This window comes from Oncorhynchus gorbuscha, unplaced genomic scaffold, assembly GCF_021184085.1.
Source record: "Oncorhynchus gorbuscha isolate QuinsamMale2020 ecotype Even-year unplaced genomic scaffold, OgorEven_v1.0 Un_scaffold_2595, whole genome shotgun sequence".
Taxonomy (NCBI): domain Eukaryota; kingdom Metazoa; phylum Chordata; class Actinopteri; order Salmoniformes; family Salmonidae; genus Oncorhynchus; species Oncorhynchus gorbuscha.
In genome coordinates, this window is record NW_025747063.1 from 1,088 (window position 1) to 20,140 (window position 19,053).

General features: G+C 51.7%; 1 protein-coding gene across 1 annotated transcript in view; it reads right to left on the reverse strand.

Annotated features, from left to right (window-relative positions):
• Positions 1 to 478: 478 nt before the first annotated feature.
• Positions 479 to 19,053, reverse strand: part of LOC124026107 — a 61,660-nt gene continuing 43,085 nt past the window's right edge. The window contains exons 2-4 of the mRNA XM_046339279.1: positions 8,482 to 8,540; positions 7,443 to 7,530; positions 479 to 1,057 (exon numbers count right to left, since the gene is read on the reverse strand). Of these exons, the coding sequence (XP_046195235.1) occupies positions 978 to 1,057; positions 7,443 to 7,530; positions 8,482 to 8,540 (227 nt within the window). The 3' untranslated portion in view covers positions 479 to 977. The remainder of the gene's footprint in view (positions 1,058 to 7,442; positions 7,531 to 8,481; positions 8,541 to 19,053) is intronic.

Genomic DNA, 19,053 nt, shown 5'->3' on the forward strand with positions numbered 1-19,053 from the left:
TCTAACCACTAGGCTACCTGCTGGTTACTAGTCCAACGCTCTAACCACTAGGCTACCTGCTGGTTACTAGTCCAACGCTCTAAACACTAGGCTACCTGCTGGTTACTAGTCCAACGCTCTAACCAATAGACTACCTGCTGGTTACTAGTCCAACGCTTTAACCACTAGGCTACCTGCCGTCAAAACACTCTAACCACTAGGCTACCTGCTGGTTACTAGGCCAACGCTCTAACCACTAGGCTACCTGCTGGTTACTAGTCCAACGCTCTAACCACTAGGCTACCTGCTGGTTACTAGTCCAACGCTCTAACCACTAGGCTACCTGCTGGTTACTAGTCCAACGCTCTAACCACTAGGCTACCTGCCGTCCCAACCCTCTAACCACTAGGCTACCTGCTGGTTACTAGTCCAACGCTTTAACCACTAGGCTACCTGCCTCTAACCAGTAGGCTACCTGCTGGTTACTAGTCCAATGCTCTAACCAGTAGGCTACATGCTGGTTACTAGGCCAACGCTCTAACCACTAGGCTACCTGCCGTCCCATTGGAGGTAGTGTGTTGTGTTTTCTGTTGTATTAAAGTACCAATCCCCTTGGTGCAGCTTTGTGGCTGGGCTCTCTGCTGAGTCAGCTGCTCAGTGTGTGTGTGTAATGTGTGTGTGTGTGTGTGTGAGACATAGAGAAGGGGTGAGTTGTGGCTCCACAAATGAAACAACAGACACAGTAACAGAGTGAAAAGGAGAGGGTTAGCTACGTGAAGCTACAAGCTAAATGTTAGCACAGCAGCAACTTGATCAGCCTCAGGTTCATCATCTAGCTGCTCGCTTGACTGTCACACTAGATTGTCTAAGTGGGAAATACCTGGCTTGTGGCCATTCAGAGTAGCACTTTAGCTACAGAATGCATTGTTGTGGTGATATCTGGAATGATTTTGGGCAACCTGACCTATTATCAAGCTGCTACTGTGAAATGGTAAGACCTATAGTGCAGAGAGGAAAACATTCCACAAGGGCCACAGACAGAATGGGGGAAGAGGATAGTTACCTGCATCCACGTCAGCTAGTTACAAATGCAGACAAGAACAAAGAGAGGAAATAAAAGCAAATCCAAGGTGCAGACAAGTTATATTCTCAGTTCAAATTAAACAGACAGACAGACAGACAGACAGACAGACAGACAGACAGACAGACAGACAGACAGACAGACAGACAGACAGACAGACAGACAGACAGACAGACAGACAGACAGACAGACAGACAGACAGACAGACAGACAGACAGACAGACAGACAGACAGACAGACAGACAGACAGACAGACAGACAGACAGACAGACAGACAGACAGACAGACAGACAGACAGACAGACAGACAGACAGACAGACAGACAGACAGACAGACAGACAGACAGACAGACAGACAGACAGACAGACAGACAGACAGACAGACAGACAGACAGACAGACAGACAGACAGACAGACAGACAGACAGACAGACAGACAGACAGACAGACAGACAGACAGACAGACAGACAGACAGACAGACAGACAGACAGACAGACAGACAGACAGACAGACAGACAGACAGACAGACAGACAGACAGACAGACAGACAGACAGACAGACAGACAGACAGACAGACAGACAGACAGACAGACAGACAGACAGACAGACAGACAGACAGACAGACAGACAGACAGACAGACAGACAGACAGACAGACAGACAGACAGACAGACAGACAGACAGACCAGAGCAGAGACCAGACAGACAGCAAACCCAGCCAGCCAGCCAGACAGACAGACAGACAGACAGACAGACAGACAGACAGACAGACAGACAGACAGACAGACAGACAGACAGAGAAAGACCCAGAGAAAGAGACCCAGACAGAGAGACACCCTAGGTCAGAGAGTCTAGAGAGAAGACCAAGCATCCCAGGTTGAGTGTACAGCCTAGAGCTGTGAGAGGAGAGGGGGTAGGGAGAGTGCAGTGGGGTTATCATATAGAATGTCACAATCGCACATCACCCCTGGCCAGTCAGATCCTAGTAGCTATAATCACATTTGATGCTATCTGATGTCACATGACCTACCATAAACTCACACACAACTTTTCCTGCTTCATGCTATCTACATTGGGCCCTTACGTTGTGTTAACATGGCAGCCAGCACGTTGTGGTGACGTTGTGAGAACGTTGTGACAACAGCCAGGTGTGTTTGGTTTGGTGTTCTATACCCTATCATAATGTGTCCATTCATACGCTGTGTGTATGACAGGACCTGAGAGAGACCACCACAGCAGTCCGTACTAGCTGCCATTCCCTCTGCAGACTCCAGTCTATAAACTAAGAATAGGCCTGGTTGGCGGCTCTGTGTGGTTAGATGGTTACTAGGCCGTGGGAGCAACTACAGCAGCCTACAACTCAATCAATTTCCAGGAGAATTGGGGACCGTCTTGGGAGCATCCATTTATAGATAGGTGGTTAAGACAGCGTGTGTGATGAAGCAGGGATTTTCTATTTTTGTTAGGCCATTGGTCATGGAACAATTATATCAAAGAGACTTTTGGGTGGAAACACTTCCTAGATGGGCGGCGGTGCCAAGAATTTGCCTGGATCAAAGACCTAAGGCTTGTCATTTTAACTTCGCTAAAACACATTCTGCCTTCAAATGCTGGATTGTGTTTCTCTTGGCAGCTGACTGTTATAATCAAGAGGCAAAGAAGCTAAAAACACCCGTTGAGTTGTTGACATTTTTCTTTTTGCATATTCCCTGGCCTGCCACCGGCATGCACAGACTCAAGCCAGCAGCTATGAAGAGTGACTTTTGGGATATTCCCTGGCCTGCCACCGGCATGCACAGACTCAAGCCAGCAGCTATGAAGAGTGACTTTTGGGATATTCCCTGGCCTGCCACCAGCATGCACAGACTCAAGCCAGCAGCTATGAAGAGTGACTTTTGGGATATTCCCTGGCCTGCCACCAGCATGCACAGACTCAAGCCAGCAGCTATGAAGAGTGACTTTTGGATATTCCCTGGCCTGCCACCAGCATGCACAGACTCAAGCCAGCAGCTATGAAGAGTGACTTTTGGGATATTCCCTGGCCTGCCACCAGCATGCACAGACTCAAGCCAGCAGCTATGAAGAGTGACTTTTGGGATATTCCCTGGCCTGCCACCGGCATGCACAGACTCAAGCCAGCAGCTATGAAGAGTGACTTTTGGGATATTCCCTGGCCTGCCACCGGCATGCACAGACTCAAGCCAGCAGCTATGAAGAGTGACTTTTGGGATATTCCCTGGCCTGCCACCGGCATGCACAGACTCAAGCCAGCAGCTATGAAGAGTGACTTTTGGGATATTCCCTGGCCTGCCACCGGCATGCACAGACTCAAGCCAGCAGCTATGAAGAGTGACTTTTGGGATATTCCCTGGCCTGCCACCAGCATGCACAGACTCAAGCCAGCAGCTATGAAGAGTGACTTTTGGGATATTCCCTGGCCTGCCACCAGCATGCACAGACTCAAGCCAGCAGCTATGAAGAGTGACTTTTGGGATATTCCCTGGCCTGCCACCAGCATGCACAGACTCAAGCCAGCAGCTATGAAGAGTGACATTTGGGATATTCCCTGGCCTGCCACCAGCATGCACAGACTCAAGCCAGCAGCTATGAAGAGTGACTGACAGACAATACAGTGGGACACACGGATCATCCTTCAGTTTTACTCCTGCAGTTAAACGTTAAACCTTCCAGTAGGTGTCTCAATATTTACTAGGCTATTCCACTATAAGACTATCTAAGCCCATCTACAGGGCGGCAGGTCGGCTATCAGTTAAGACCATTGGGCCAGTAACCGAAAGGTTGCGGTTTCAAAAATATGTCAATATGCCCTTGAGCAAAGCACTTAAAGGAACAATTGGGGTTAAGTCTCTCTGGATAAGAGCAACTGCTAAATGAGTGTTAGTGCTGAAATATGAACATGCTTAGGTCTCTGGAAGTAGAGCGTAGAGAGGGCTCCCGTATGTGGGTGAGTAGAGCTGGCAGGGTGCCTCCGCTAAGCTTCAATAATGGATGCAGAGTATGGCTGTCTCCTCAGGGCCTGGACCGAATTGATGATGCTAACTGGACTATTGAGACGCAGCCTGGAGTGGAGGAGAGGGCACTGGACTATTGAGACGCAGCCTGGAGTGGAGGAGAGGGCACTGGACTATTGAGACGCAGCCTGGAGTGGAGGAGAGGGCACTGGACTATTAAGACGCAGCCTGGAGTGGAGGAGAGGACACTGGACTATTAAGACGCAGCCTGGAGTGGAGGAGAGGACACTGGACTATTAAGACGCAGCCTGGAGTGGAGGAGAGGACACTGGACTATTGAGACGCAGCCTGGAGTGGAGGAGAGGGCACTGGACTATTGAGACGCAGCCTGGAGTGGAGGAGAGGGCACTGGACTATTGAGACGCAGCCTGGAGTGGAGGAGAGGACACTGGACTATTGAGACGCAGCCTGGAGTGGAGGAGAGGGCACTGGACCATTGAGACGCAGCCTGGAGTGGAGGAGAGGGCACTGGACTATTAAGACGCAGCCTGGAGTGGAGGAGAGGGCACTGGACTATTGAGACGCAGCCTGGAGTGGAGGAGAGGGCACTGGACTATTGAGACGCAGCCTGGAGTGGAGGAGAGGACACTGGACTATTGAGACGCAGCCTGGAGTGGAGGAGAGGACACTGGACCATTGAGACGCAGCCTGGAGTGGAGGAGAGGGCACTGGACTATTAAGACGCAGCCTGGAGTGGAGGAGAGGACACTGGACTATTGAGACGCAGCCTGGAGTGGAGGAGAGGACGCAGCCTGGAGTGGAGGAGAGGGCACTGGACTATTGAGACGCAGCCTGGAGTGGAGGAGAGGACGCAGCCTGGAGTGGAGGAGAGGGCACTGGACTATTGATACGCAGTCTGGAGTGGAGGAGAGGACACTGGACTATTGAGACGCAGCCTGGAGTGGAGGAGAGGACACTGGACTATTGAGATGCAGCCTGGAGTGGAGGAGAGGACACTGGACTATTGAGACGCAGCCTGGAGTGGAGGAGAGGACGCAGCCTGGAGTGGAGGAGAGGAGCCCCTCAGGCTTAGCTTGAGGAGAGGTAACAGGGAGAGAACACTAGCTTCAGGACTAACATACTGCTCTCTCCAGCTCCTTATAGCTGGGTAGTTGGGTTAAGCAGGCGGTGTAGTTAAGCATGAGTACGGAACCCTGGTGAATTAGTTAAGGCTTTCTAGGAAGCTTTTCCCTAACCAACCACACCGCTATCGACTGACAGACATGATCTGCATCTGAAATGGCACCCTATTCCCTATATATAGTGCCCTAAAACAATGTAGTGAAAAGGGTGCCATTTCAGTCCTCCACTGACAAGTACAGACACACACTGTTAGAGACACACACACACTGTTAGAGACACACACACACTGGTAGAGACACACGCGCACACTGGTAGAGACACACGCGCACACTGGTAGAGACACACGCGCACACTGGTAGAGACACACGCGCACACTGGTAGAGACACACGCGCACACTGGTAGAGACACACGCGCACACTGGTAGAGACACACGCGCACACTGGTAGAGACAGACACGCGCACACTGGTAGAGACAGACACGCGCACACTGGTAGAGACAGACACGCGCACACTGGTAGAGACAGACACGCGCACACTGGTAGAGACAGACACGCGCACACTGGTAGAGACAGACACACGCACACTGGTACAGACACGCACACTGGTACAGACACGCACACTGGTACAGACACGCACACCGGTACAGACACGCGCACACTGGTACAGACACGCACACCGGTACAGACACGCGCACCGGTACAGACACGCGCACCGGTACAGACACGCACACTGGTACAGACACACACACCGGTAGAGACACACACACCGGTACAGACACACACTAGTAGAGACACACACACTGGTACAGACACACACTAGTAGAGACACACACACTAGTAGAGACACACACTAGTAGAGACACACACTGGTACAGACACACACTAGTAGAGACACACACACTGGTACAGACACACACTAGTAGAGACACACACTGGTACAGACACACACAGGTACAGACACACACACACACACACACACTGGTACAGACACACACTAGTAGAGACACACACTAGTAGAGACACACACTAGTAGAGACACACACTGGTACAGACACACACTAGTAGAGACACACACACTGGTACAGACACCCACTAGTAGAGACACCCACTAGTAGAGACACACACTGGTAGAGACACACACTGGTACAGACACACACTAGTAGAGACACACACTGGTACAGACACACACAGGTACAGACACACACACACACACACACAGACACACACAGGTACAGACACACACAGGTACAGACACACACTGGTACAGACACACACTGGTACAGACACACACTGGTACAGACACACACACTGGTACAGACACACACACTGGTACAGACACACACACACTGGTACAGACACACACACACTGGTACAGACACACACACACTGGTACAGACACACACACACAGGTACAGACACACACACACAGGTACAGACACACACACACAGGTACAGACACACACACACAGGTACAGACACACACACACAGGTACAGACACACACACACAGGTACAGACACACACACACAGGTACAGACACACACACACACAGGTACAGACACACACACACAGGTACAGACACACACACACAGGTACAGACACACACACACAGGTACAGACACACACACACAGGTACAGACACACACACACAGGTACAGACACACACACACAGGTACAGACACACACACAGGTACAGACACACACACTGGTACAGACACACACACTGGTACAGACACACACACTGGTACAGACACACACACTGGTAGAGACACACACACTGGTAGAGACACACACACTGGTAGAGACACACACACTGGTAGAGACACACACACTGGTAGAGACACACACACTGGTAGAGACACACACACTGGTAGAGACACACACACTGGTAGAGACACACACTGGTAGAGACACACACTGGTACAGACACACACTAGTAGAGACACACACTGGTACAGACACACACTAGTAGAGACACACACTAGTAGAGACACACACTGGTAGAGACACACACTAGTAGAGACACACACTAGTAGAGACACCCACTAGTAGAGACACCCACTAGTAGAGACACCCACTAGTAGAGACACACACTGGTAGAGACACACACTGGTAGAGACACACACTGGTACAGACACACACTAGTAGAGACACCCACTAGTAGAGACACCCACTAGTAGAGACACCCACTAGTAGAGACACACACTAGTAGAGACACCCACAGGTACAGACACAGACGTGGTGAGCAGCAGAGAGCACCCTGGTCTTACCTTCTGGAGATTCCTCCTGGACGTATGTTCCTGTCAGGTACCTGTGAACCAGCGCAGACTTCCCACTGGCCAGGTTACCCACAATGCCCTGGGGGAGGAAGAAGAACGGGGGAAGTGAGGCTGTTTCCTGGTTTTGCGTATCTTCTACTTTGGCTTGTAATAATCAGAATGGTTTGTGCTGCAGTGGATAAAGCTGAGAAGATCTTCAGAGGAAGACTGCCTCAGATGCACACATGAATATAGAGAAAGACTGCCTCAGATGCACACATGAATATAGAGGAAGACTGCCTCAGATGCACACATGAATATAGAGGAAGACTGCCTCAGATGCACACATGAATATAGAGGAAGACTGCCTCAGATGCACACATGAATATAGAGGAAGACTGCCTCAGATGCACACATGAATATAGAGGAAGACTGCCTCAGATGCACACATGAATATAGAGAATATGGAATATAGAGGAAGACTGCCTCAGATGCACACATGAATATAGAGGAAGACTGCCTCAGATGCACACATTAATATAGAGAACATGGAATATAGAGGAAGACTGCCTCAGATGCACACATTAATATAGAGAATATGGACTATAGAGGAAGACTGCCTCAGATGCACACATGAATATAGAGGAAGAATTCCTCAGATGCACACATTAATATAGAGAATATGGAATATAGAGGAAGACTGCCTCAGATGCACACATGAATATAGAGAATATGGAATATAGAGGAAGACTGCCTCAGATGCACACATGAATATAGAGAATATGGAATATAGAGGAAGACTGCCTCAGATGCACACATGAATATAGAGAATATGGAATATAGAGGAAGACTGCCTCAGATGCACACATGAATATAGAGAATATGGAATATAGAGGAAGACTGCCTCAGATGCACACATGAATATAGAGAATATGGAATATAGAGGAAGGCAATTCTATTCTGTTTCAAGTTTTGACCTCATTCCTGGTCTGTGTACATGTACGTCCAGGAGAAGACTCACTGGAGCGTTTGTATCCAATTTCAGACTCACCACTTTGAGTTCTGGTACCGATCGGCTCAGGGTCCACTCCTGGCTGTTCACAAAGGCGTCTGCAACAAAGAGAGAGAAGCCTGTCAATCAACGATACACACGACCCAGATAACATCAGAGGTCTGACAGGCTGTAATGCATGTCCTCCAGACGTCACGGCAACAAGGGTTCCAATCTGTTCCTGCTCAGTAGTCACCCACTAACAGGGAGGAAAGAGACAGACAAACGAGAAGAAAGGGAGAGGATGAGGAGACGAGTAGGAGAGACTTCGGAGAGGACAGGAGCGTATCATGAAAGATGACAGCTGAGTGACAGCTAGGATAGCTGCATCCTCTCAGAGATACTTCCTGTCTGGTTTGAATGGATGTCTTCAGTAGAGCATATCAGCTGTACATACACACAGAACAGTAAGTCAACAAGACCGATGATACACTACACTGAACTACTATACCAGCTATACCACGAATCCTGCCCATAGTAGGTGTGTGTGGTATTGGCTAACGTGCTACTGGCTAGGTGTAATATCTCCCTGGCCGTGAGGCTACTGGCTAGGTGTAATATCTCCCTGGCCGTGAGGCTACTGGCTAGGTGTAATATCTCCCTGGCCGTGAGGCTACTGGCTAGGTGTAATATCTCCCTGGCCGTGAGGCTACTGGCTAGGTGTAAGGCTATCTCCCTGGCCGTGAGGCTACTGGCTGGGTGTAATATCTCCCTGGCCGTGAGGTTACTGGCTAGGTGTAATATCTCCCTGGCCGTGAGGCTACTGGCTAGGTGTAATATCTCCCTGGCCGTGAGGCTACTGGCTAGGTGTAATATCTCCCTGGCCATGAGGCTACTGGCTGGGTGTAATATCTCCCTGGCCGTGAGGCTACTGGCTAGGTGTAATATCTCCCTGGCCGTGAGGCTACTGGCTAGGTGTAATATCTCCCTGGCCGTGAGGCTACTGGCTGGGTGTAATATCTCCCTGGCCGTGAGGTTACTGGCTAGGTGTAATATCTCCCTGGCCGTGAGGTTACTGGCTAGGTGTAATATCTCCCTGGCCATGAGGCTACTGGCTAGGTGTAATATCTCCATGGCTGTGAGGCCCATTAGCCTGACTGGGCCCAGGTCTTATTAACCATCAGAGGCCCAGCATGGGTGCCAAACAAAAGGCAAGGCAGGCCCCCTGCGGTGGAGCTCCTGGCCGTGACACTGGCTTAATGTTTAATATCACACCAGCTGCTCTGCGACAGGCCCAGGTCTTATTAACCATCAGAGGCCCAGCATGGCTGCCAAACAAAAGCAGCAGGCCCGCGGTGGAGCCAATGTTTAATATCACACCAGCTGCTCTGCGATTGGAGCCACTGAGCTCCATCTTGGCTCACTGTTGTGGCGCTGGCAGGGCCATTCTCTGGCAACACACGGTAATGCCAGAATAGATCTTTCAGGAGGAACCAGGCTAACCAAAGCCCCAATCAGGGGATGTGGGCGTGGGGATGTGGGCGTGGCTTAGACCCATAGAGGTGAGAGGGTTAGGGGTGGAGCTAGCCATTATATACAAGGCATTCTGATGCCAACTGTCCTTACGCCACACCTGTTTCCTTGTCTGTTATTAAGGCTTGTGGACTAACAGGAGATGTGGCCTCTACTCTGATCCGTTCTGTAGCTCCTGTGTACATTCCTCCACTTCACCCTCGGCTGTTTATGAGACAGAGATTAGACCTGGCAGGATGGATGGAAGGGTAAGAGAGGTCAGTGTGTGGGACAGTTTATTTAACTGTAGGTTACAGCTGTGTGAGGAGGTTGAGTTGAGAGACTGTAATGTGAATGTGTTGTTTGGAATTGCATCTGCTGACTTGACTGTAATAATGGGTGGTGCATGTGTGAGTGACTGCTAAATGAGCGTGGGTGAAACAGTGTATTGTCGTCTATAATTGCAGTGTGCTGTGTACAGTTTGTGTGTGTAGTAATGCAGAATAAGTCATGTAGAATAAACTGACATCCCTCTGCCACTTCAATCACTCCTCATTTCCCAAGACCTCCTAGCCTCTCCTCCTCCTCCTAGCCTCTCCTCCTAGCCTCTCCTCCTAGCCTCTCCTCCTAGCCTCTCCTCCTCCTCCTCCTCCTCCTCCTAGCCTCTCCTCCTCCTCCTCCTCCTAGCCTCTCCTCCTCCTAGCCTCTCCTCCTCCTCCTCCTAGCCTCTCCTCCTCCTCCCCTCCTCCTCCTCCTAGCCCCTCCTCCTCCTCCTAGCCCCTCCTCCTCCTCCTAGCCCCTCCTCCTCCTCCTAGCCCCTCCTCCTCCTCCTAGCCCCTCCTCCTCCTCCTAGCCCCTCCTCCTCCTCCTCCTAGCCTCTCCTCCTAGCCTCTCCTCCTAGCCTCTCCTCCTCCTCCTAGCCCCTCCTCCTCCTAGCCCCTCCTCCTCCTCCTCCTAGCCTCTCCCTCCTCCTAGCCCCTCCTCCTCCTAGCCTCTCCTCCTCCTCCTAGCCCCTCCTCCTCCTAGCCCCTCCTCCTCCTCCTCCTCCTAGCCTCTCCTCCTAGCCTCTCCTCCTCCTCCTAGCCTCTCCTAGCCTCTCCTCCTCCTAGCCTCTCCTAGCCTCTCCTCCTCCTCCTAGCCTCTCCTAGCCTCTCCTCCTCCTCCTAGCCTCTCCTCCTCCTCCTCCTCCTAGCCTCTCCTAGCCTCTCCTCCTCCTCCTCCTAGCCTCTCCTAGCCTCTCCTCCTCCTAGCCTCTCCTCCTCCTCCTCCTCCTAGCCTCTCCTCCTCCTCCTCCTCCTAGCCTCTCCTCCTAGCCCCTCCTCCTAGCCTCTCCTCCTCCTCCTCCTCCTAGCCTCTCCTCCTAGCCCCTCCTCCTAGCCTCTCCTCCTAGCCTCTCCTCCTAGCCTCTCCTCCTAGCCTCTCCTCCTAGCCTCTCCTCCTCCTCCTAGCCTCTCCTCCTAGCCCCTCCTCCTAGCCCCTCCTCCTCCTCCTAGCCCCTCCTAGCCTCTCCTCCTCCTCCTCCTAGCCTCTCCTCCTCCTCCTCCTCCTAGCCTCTCCTCCTAGCCCCTCCTCCTCCTAGCCTCTCCTCCTCCTAGCCTCTCCTCCTCCTTCTCACTGGTTGTTACAGCAGATACTGTAGAACACTCAACACAGCACACACACACCTAACTAGTAACGGTCACACACACACACCTAACTAGTAACGGTCACACACACACACCTAACTAGTAACGGTCACACACACACACACACACACACACACACACACACACACACACACACACACACACACACACACACACACACACACACACACACACACACACACACACACACACACACACACACACACACACACACACACCTAACTAGTAACGGTCACACACACACACCTAACTAGTAACGGTCACACACACACACCTAACTAGTAACGGTCACACACACACACCTTTCTAGTAACGGTCACACACACACACACACCTAACTAGTAACGGTCACACACACACACACCTAACTAGTAACGGTCACACACACACACCTAACTAGTAACGGTCACACACACACACCTAACTAGTAACGGTCACACACACACACACACACACACACACACACACACACACACACACACACACACACACACACACACACACACACACACACACACACACACACACACACACACACACACACACACACACACACACACACACACACACACACACACACACAACTAGTAACGGTCACACACACACACCTAACTAGTAACGGTCACACACACACACCTAACTAGTAACGGTCACACACACACACACACCTAACTAGTAACGGTCACACACACACCTAACTAGTAACGGTCACACACACACACCTAACTAGTAACGGTCACACACACACACCTAACTAGTAACGGTCACACACACACACCTAACTAGTAACGGTCACTCATGCTTGTTATAATCCCACACAACACAGTGCTGTTCTAATAGAAGGCCATTTAGCAGACACTATTATCCAGAGAGACTTGGTCCAGAGAGACTTGGTCCAGAGAGACTTGGTCCAGAGAGACTTGGTCCAGAGAGACTTGGTCCAGAGAGACTTGGTCATGCATGCATACATGTTCACGTATGAGTGGCCCCAGGGGGAAACGAACCCATGACCCTTGGCATTGCAGGCATCATGTTCTACCAACTGTGCCACACACACCATTCAGCCCTTCCCTTTCTCCAGACACCCCGTGTGTTATCTTGCTGGGTAAGTAGGTCACAGACCCCACCATCAGACAGGACTGAGGACCACTAACAACCCTGTTCCATTTAGGCCTCCATTTGGACCAGTGTTAGCTTTACTAATTCATCAGGGACAATCTGTGTCAGGCAGACACTACACAACAGGCAGACACTACACTACAGGCAGACACTACACTACAGGCAGACACGACACGACAGGCAGACACGACACGACAGGCAGACACGACACTACAGGCAGACACGACACGACAGGCAGACACGACACGACAGGCAGACACGACACGACAGGCAGACACGACACGACAGGCAGACACGACACGACAGGCAGACACGACACGACAGGCAGACACGACACGACAGGCAGACACTACACGACAGGCAGACACGACACGACAGGCAGACACTACACGACAGGCAGACACGACACGACAGGCAGACACGACACTACAGGCAGACACGACACGACAGGCAGACACGACACGACAGGCAGACACGACACGACAGGCAGACACGACAGGCAGACACTACACGACAGGCAGACACTACACGACAGGCAGACACTACACGACAGGCAGACACTACACGACAGGCAGACACTACACTACAGGCAGACACGATAGGCAGACACTACACTACAGGCAGACACTACGACACTACACGATAGGCAGACACTACACGACAGGCAGACACTACGACACTACACGACAGGCAGACACTACACGACAGGCAGACACTACACGACAGGCAGACACTACACGACAGGCAGACACTACACGACAGGCAGACACTACACGACAGGCAGACACTACACGACAGGCAGACACTACACGACAGGCAGACACGACCACGACAGGCAGACCACGACACGACAGGCAGACACGACACGACAGGCAGACACGACCACGACAGGCAGACCGCGACCACGACAGGCAGACCGCGACACGACAGGCAGACACGACCACGACAGGCAGACACGACACGACAGGCAGACACGACACGACAGGCAGACACGACACGACAGGCAGACACGACACGACAGGCAGACACGACACGACAGGCAGACACGACACGACAGGCAGACACGACACGACAGGCAGACACGACAGGCAGACAGTCACTACACTACAGGCAGACAGTCACTACACTACAGGCAGGCAGACACGACACGCAGACACGACAGGCAGACAGTCACTACACGACAGGCAGGCAGACACGACAGGCAGACAGTCACTACACTACAGGCAGACAGTCACTACACTACAGGCAGGCAGTCACTACACTACAGGCAGGCAGACACGACAGGCAGACAGTCACTACACTACAGGCAGACAGTCACTACCGGCAGACAGTCACTACACGACCGGCAGACAGTCACTACACGACAGGCAGACACTACACGACAGGCAGACACTACACTACAGGCAGACAGTCACTACACGACCGGCAGACAGTCACTACACGACCGGCAGACAGTCACTACACGACCGGCAGACAGTCACTACACGACAGGCAGACAGTCACTACACGACAGGCAGACACTACACGACAGGCAGACACTACACGACAGGCAGACACTACACGACAGGCAGACACTACACGACAGGCAGACACTACACGACATGCAGACACTACACGACATGCAGACACTACACGACAGGCAGACACTACACGACAGGCAGACACTACACGACAGGCAGACACGACATGACAGGCAGACACGACACGACAGGCAGACACGACACGACAGGCAGACACGACAGGCAGACACGACACGACAGGCAGACACGACACGACAGGCAGACACGACAGGCAGACACGACACGACAGGCAGACACGACAGGCAGACACGACACGACAGGCAGACACGACACGACAGGCAGACACTACACTACAGGCAGGCAGACACGACAGGAAGACACGACAGGCAGACAGTCACTACACTACAGGCAGACAGTCACTACACTACAGGCAGACAGTCACTACACTACAGGCAGACAGTCACTACACTACCGGCAGACAGTCACTACACTACCGGCAGACAGTCACTACACTACCGGCAGACAGTCACTACACTACCGGCAGACAGTCACTACACTACCGGCAGACAGTCACTACACTACCGGCAGACACGGCAGGCAGACGACACTACAGGCAGACGACACAACACTACAGGCAGACAGTCACTACACTACAGGCAGACACGACACTACACTACAGGCAGACACGACACTAGTCACTACACTACAGGCAGATACGACAGGCAGACACGACACTAGTCACTACACTACAGGCAGACAGTCACCACACTACAGGCAGACAGTCACCACACTACAGGCAGGCAGTCACCACACTACAGGCAGGCAGTCACCACACTACAGGCAGGCAGTCACCACACTACAGGCAGGCAGTCACCACACTACAGGCAGGCAGTCACCACACTACAGGCAGGCAGTCACCACACTACAGGCAGACAGTCACCACACTACAGGCAGACAGTCACTACACTACAGGCAGACAGTCACTACAGGCAGACAGTCACTACACTACACTACAGGCAGACAGTCACTACACCACAGGAAGACACTCACTACACTACAGGCAGACAGTCACTACACTACAGGCAGACAGTCACTACACTACAGGCAGACAGTCACTACACTGCAGGCAGACAGTCACTACACTACAGGCAGACAGTCACTACACTACAGGCAGACAGTCACTACACTTCAAGCAGACGACACGACACTACAGGCAGACACGACACTACAGGCAGACACGACAGTCACTACACTACAGGCAGACAGTCACTACACTACAGGCAGACCGTCACTACAGTACACTACATGACAGGCAGACACTACAGTTGAGGCAGACTGACAGACACTACACACACCTATTAATGCCTTGAGTACCAAACAGGTGCTTTCAAAGACGTGGTTATGGGAAGGCTGTGGACCATATTTTCTGACGTAATCCAAACCCATTGTATTCCACCACATCAGTCCAGTCTCCCTCTCCACATCACCAGTGTCTGAGGACAGCAGGTGTCACGTCCTCTGACATTTTACAGCGTCTCAGACCTTGAGCTGTGTAGCACCACTTCAGAAGATGTTCATGACTTGATTGTGGGCAAGAGACTAATCTACTGCATCAATTTAGTGGAACACAACATATTTCTGAAAGCATTTGATGGGTCCCAGAGTTGAGAAAACACTGGGATAGATAACACATGATGACAACAACCCTCCCACACCCCCCCATCCTCCCTCCCTCCCTCCTTCCTCATCCCTCCCCCTCCTCCTCATCATCCTCCTCCTCCTCCCTGATGTGTAAAACATTTAAATAAGTCAGTGTCCCCCTCCTAACCCGCCTCTGTCTGATGCTCTATTGGGATTGGTCAGACAACAGCGGGACTGGAAAGAATCCAGTAAGAGGGGTCCCTATTGGCCGACTGGTACACAGGGGTGTATTGTTGCCCTGGTACCCCGGTCTGTAGTTATGGGATCTAGCTGGCTGGCTGTGTGGTGGATCACAATTGGCCGCCTGTGTTCTGCTCACCTCTCGCTGACAGACAGGATGTTGTTATAGCTGCATCCTGTTTTCAGAGCTGGGGGACCGGCCAACACCGCTCCAGTTTCCCCGGTGGCTCCCAGTAAATGAGTAGCTAATAGCCACTTGACTAAGAAGCTACATGACTGACTAGCCCTGTATGCCATCATGCTACACTGGTACAGAGCATTAGCCATGAGTATTTACACCTGCATTGACTATCTAGCTATCCCATCTTAGTGTTCAATTCACTAACTACCCCCTTCACTGACCTGCAACTGTGGAGCTCACCTGGGAAATGCCCCCAGGGTCAATGCTATTAACATTATGTTGATTTGGTGATTTGATGAAGAGAGCATTCCCAGCCCAACAATGTGTGTGAACCACTGCGCTACAGAAGTCCACCTGCCCCGTATCAATCCATCAACCAAGAACAACCATCACGTCGCCTTGTCACCGCGCCCACACAGTGCCAGCGTCCGTCCCTTCACTCTGTCACCAAACACACCACCTGTTGGCTCTCACTGGTGCGTGTTTCACAGCCCACACACACTCACACACACACACACACACACACACACACACACACACACACACACACACACACACACACACACACACACACGAAGGGAACTTGCCACTCAGCACTCTGTGTTAATGAGTCATTAACATGAAACAAATGTTGACTCTGGCTGCTGCCAGAAGAAAGCAAGGAATTGAATGTATCCATCCTAGATTATCACAGTATGGCTATTTTAGTGTGACACACACACACACACACACACACACCAGGGATTATGTAGGGAAAATGTACTTCTTACCAAATTCTGATGTGAACTTTGAAGACGTTAGAATAACTGTCCACATTTACTTTTCCTCAGCCAACAAGACGAGTACCGAACAAACAGTAAATCACTAGCCTATTTCAATCTACTATCCCCCATAGTAGAAACAGACTCTGGGACAGCTGTGGGAGGCAAAAGTGAGATTGGAGGAGAGAGATGTGAGAAAGACTGCATACAAGGCGAGAGCGAGAGAGAGAAAGAGATATGGGGAGAGACAGATGGAGAGGCAGGAAGAGATATGGGGAGAGACAGATGGAGAGGCAGGAAGAGATATGGGGAGAGACAGATGGAGAGGGAGGAAGAGATATGGGGAGAGACAGATGGAGAGGGAGGAAGAGATATGGGGAGAGACAGATGGAGAGGGAGGAAGAGATATGGGGAGAGACAGATGGAGAGGGAGGAAGAGATATGGGGAGAGACAGATGGAGAGGGAGGAAGAGATATGGGGAGAGACAGATGGAGAGGGAGGAAGAGATATGGGGAGAGACAGATGGAGAGGGAGGAAGAGATATGGGGAGAGACAGATGGAGAGGGAGGAAGAGATATGGGGAGAGACAGATGGAGAGGGAGGAAGAGATATGGGGAGAGACAGATGGAGAGGGAGGAAGAGATATGGGGAGAGACAGATGGAGAAGGAGGAAGAGATATGGGGAGAGACAGATGGAGAGGGAGGAAGAGATATGGGGAGAGACAGATGGAGAGGGAGGAAGAGATATGGGGAGAGACAGATGGAGAGGGAGGAAGAGATATGGGGAGAGACAGATGGAGAGGGAGGAAGAGATATGGGGAGAGACAGATGGAGAGGGAGGAAGAGATATGGGGAGAGACAGATGGAGAGGGAGGAAGAGATGCGGGAGAGAGGAAGAGATATGCAGGAGAGAGATGGAGAGGGGGAAGAGATGCGGGAGAGAGAGATGGAGAGGGAGGAAGAGATATGCAGGAGAGAGATTGAGAGGGAAGAAGAGATATGCGGGAGAGAGAGATTGAGAGGGAGGAAGAGATATGGGGAGAGACAGATGGAGAGGGAGGAAGAGATATGGGGAGAGACAGATGGAGAGGGAGGAAGAGATATGGGGAGAGACAGATGGAGAGGGAGGAAGAGATATGGGGAGAGACAGATGGAGAGGGAGGAAGAGATGCGGGAGAGAGAGGAAGAGATATGCAGGAGAGAGATGGAGAGGGGGAAGAGATGCGGGAGAGAGAGATGGAGAGGGAGGAAGAGATATGCAGGAGAGAGATTGAGAGGGAAGAAGAGATATGCGGGAGAGAGAGATTGAGAGGGAAGAAGAGATATGCGGGAGAGAGATGGAGAGGGAGGAAGAGATATGCGGGAGAGAGAGATTGAGAGGGAATAAGAGATATGCGGGAGAGATGGAGAGGGAGGAAGAGATATGCGGGAGAGAGATGGAGAGGGAGGAAGAGATATGCAGGAGACAGATGAGGGAGGAAGAGATATGGGGGAGAGAGAGAGATGGAGAGGGAGGAAGAGATATGGGGGAGAGAGAGAGATGGAGAGGGAGGAAGAGATATGGGGGAGAGAGAGAGATGGAGAGGGAGGAAGAGATATGCAGGAGAGAGATGGAGAGGGAGGAAGAGATATGGGGGAGAGAGAGATGGAGAGGGAGGAAGAGATATGGGGAGAGACAGATGGAGAGGGAGGAAGAGATATGGGGAGAGACAGATGGAGAGGGAGGAAGAGATATGGGGAGAGACAGATGGAGAGGGAGGAAGAGATGCGGGAGAGAGAGGAAGAGATATGCAGGAGAGAGATGGAGAGGGGGAAGAGATGCGGGAGAGAGAGATGGAGAGGCAGGAAGAGATATGGGGAGAGACAGATGGAGAGGCAGGAAGAGATATGGGGAGAGACAGATGGAGAGGCAGGAAGAGATATGGGGAGAGACAGATGGAGAGGGAGGAAGAGATATGCGGGAGAGAGAGATTGAGAGGGAAGAAGAGATATGCGGGAGAGAGATGGAGAG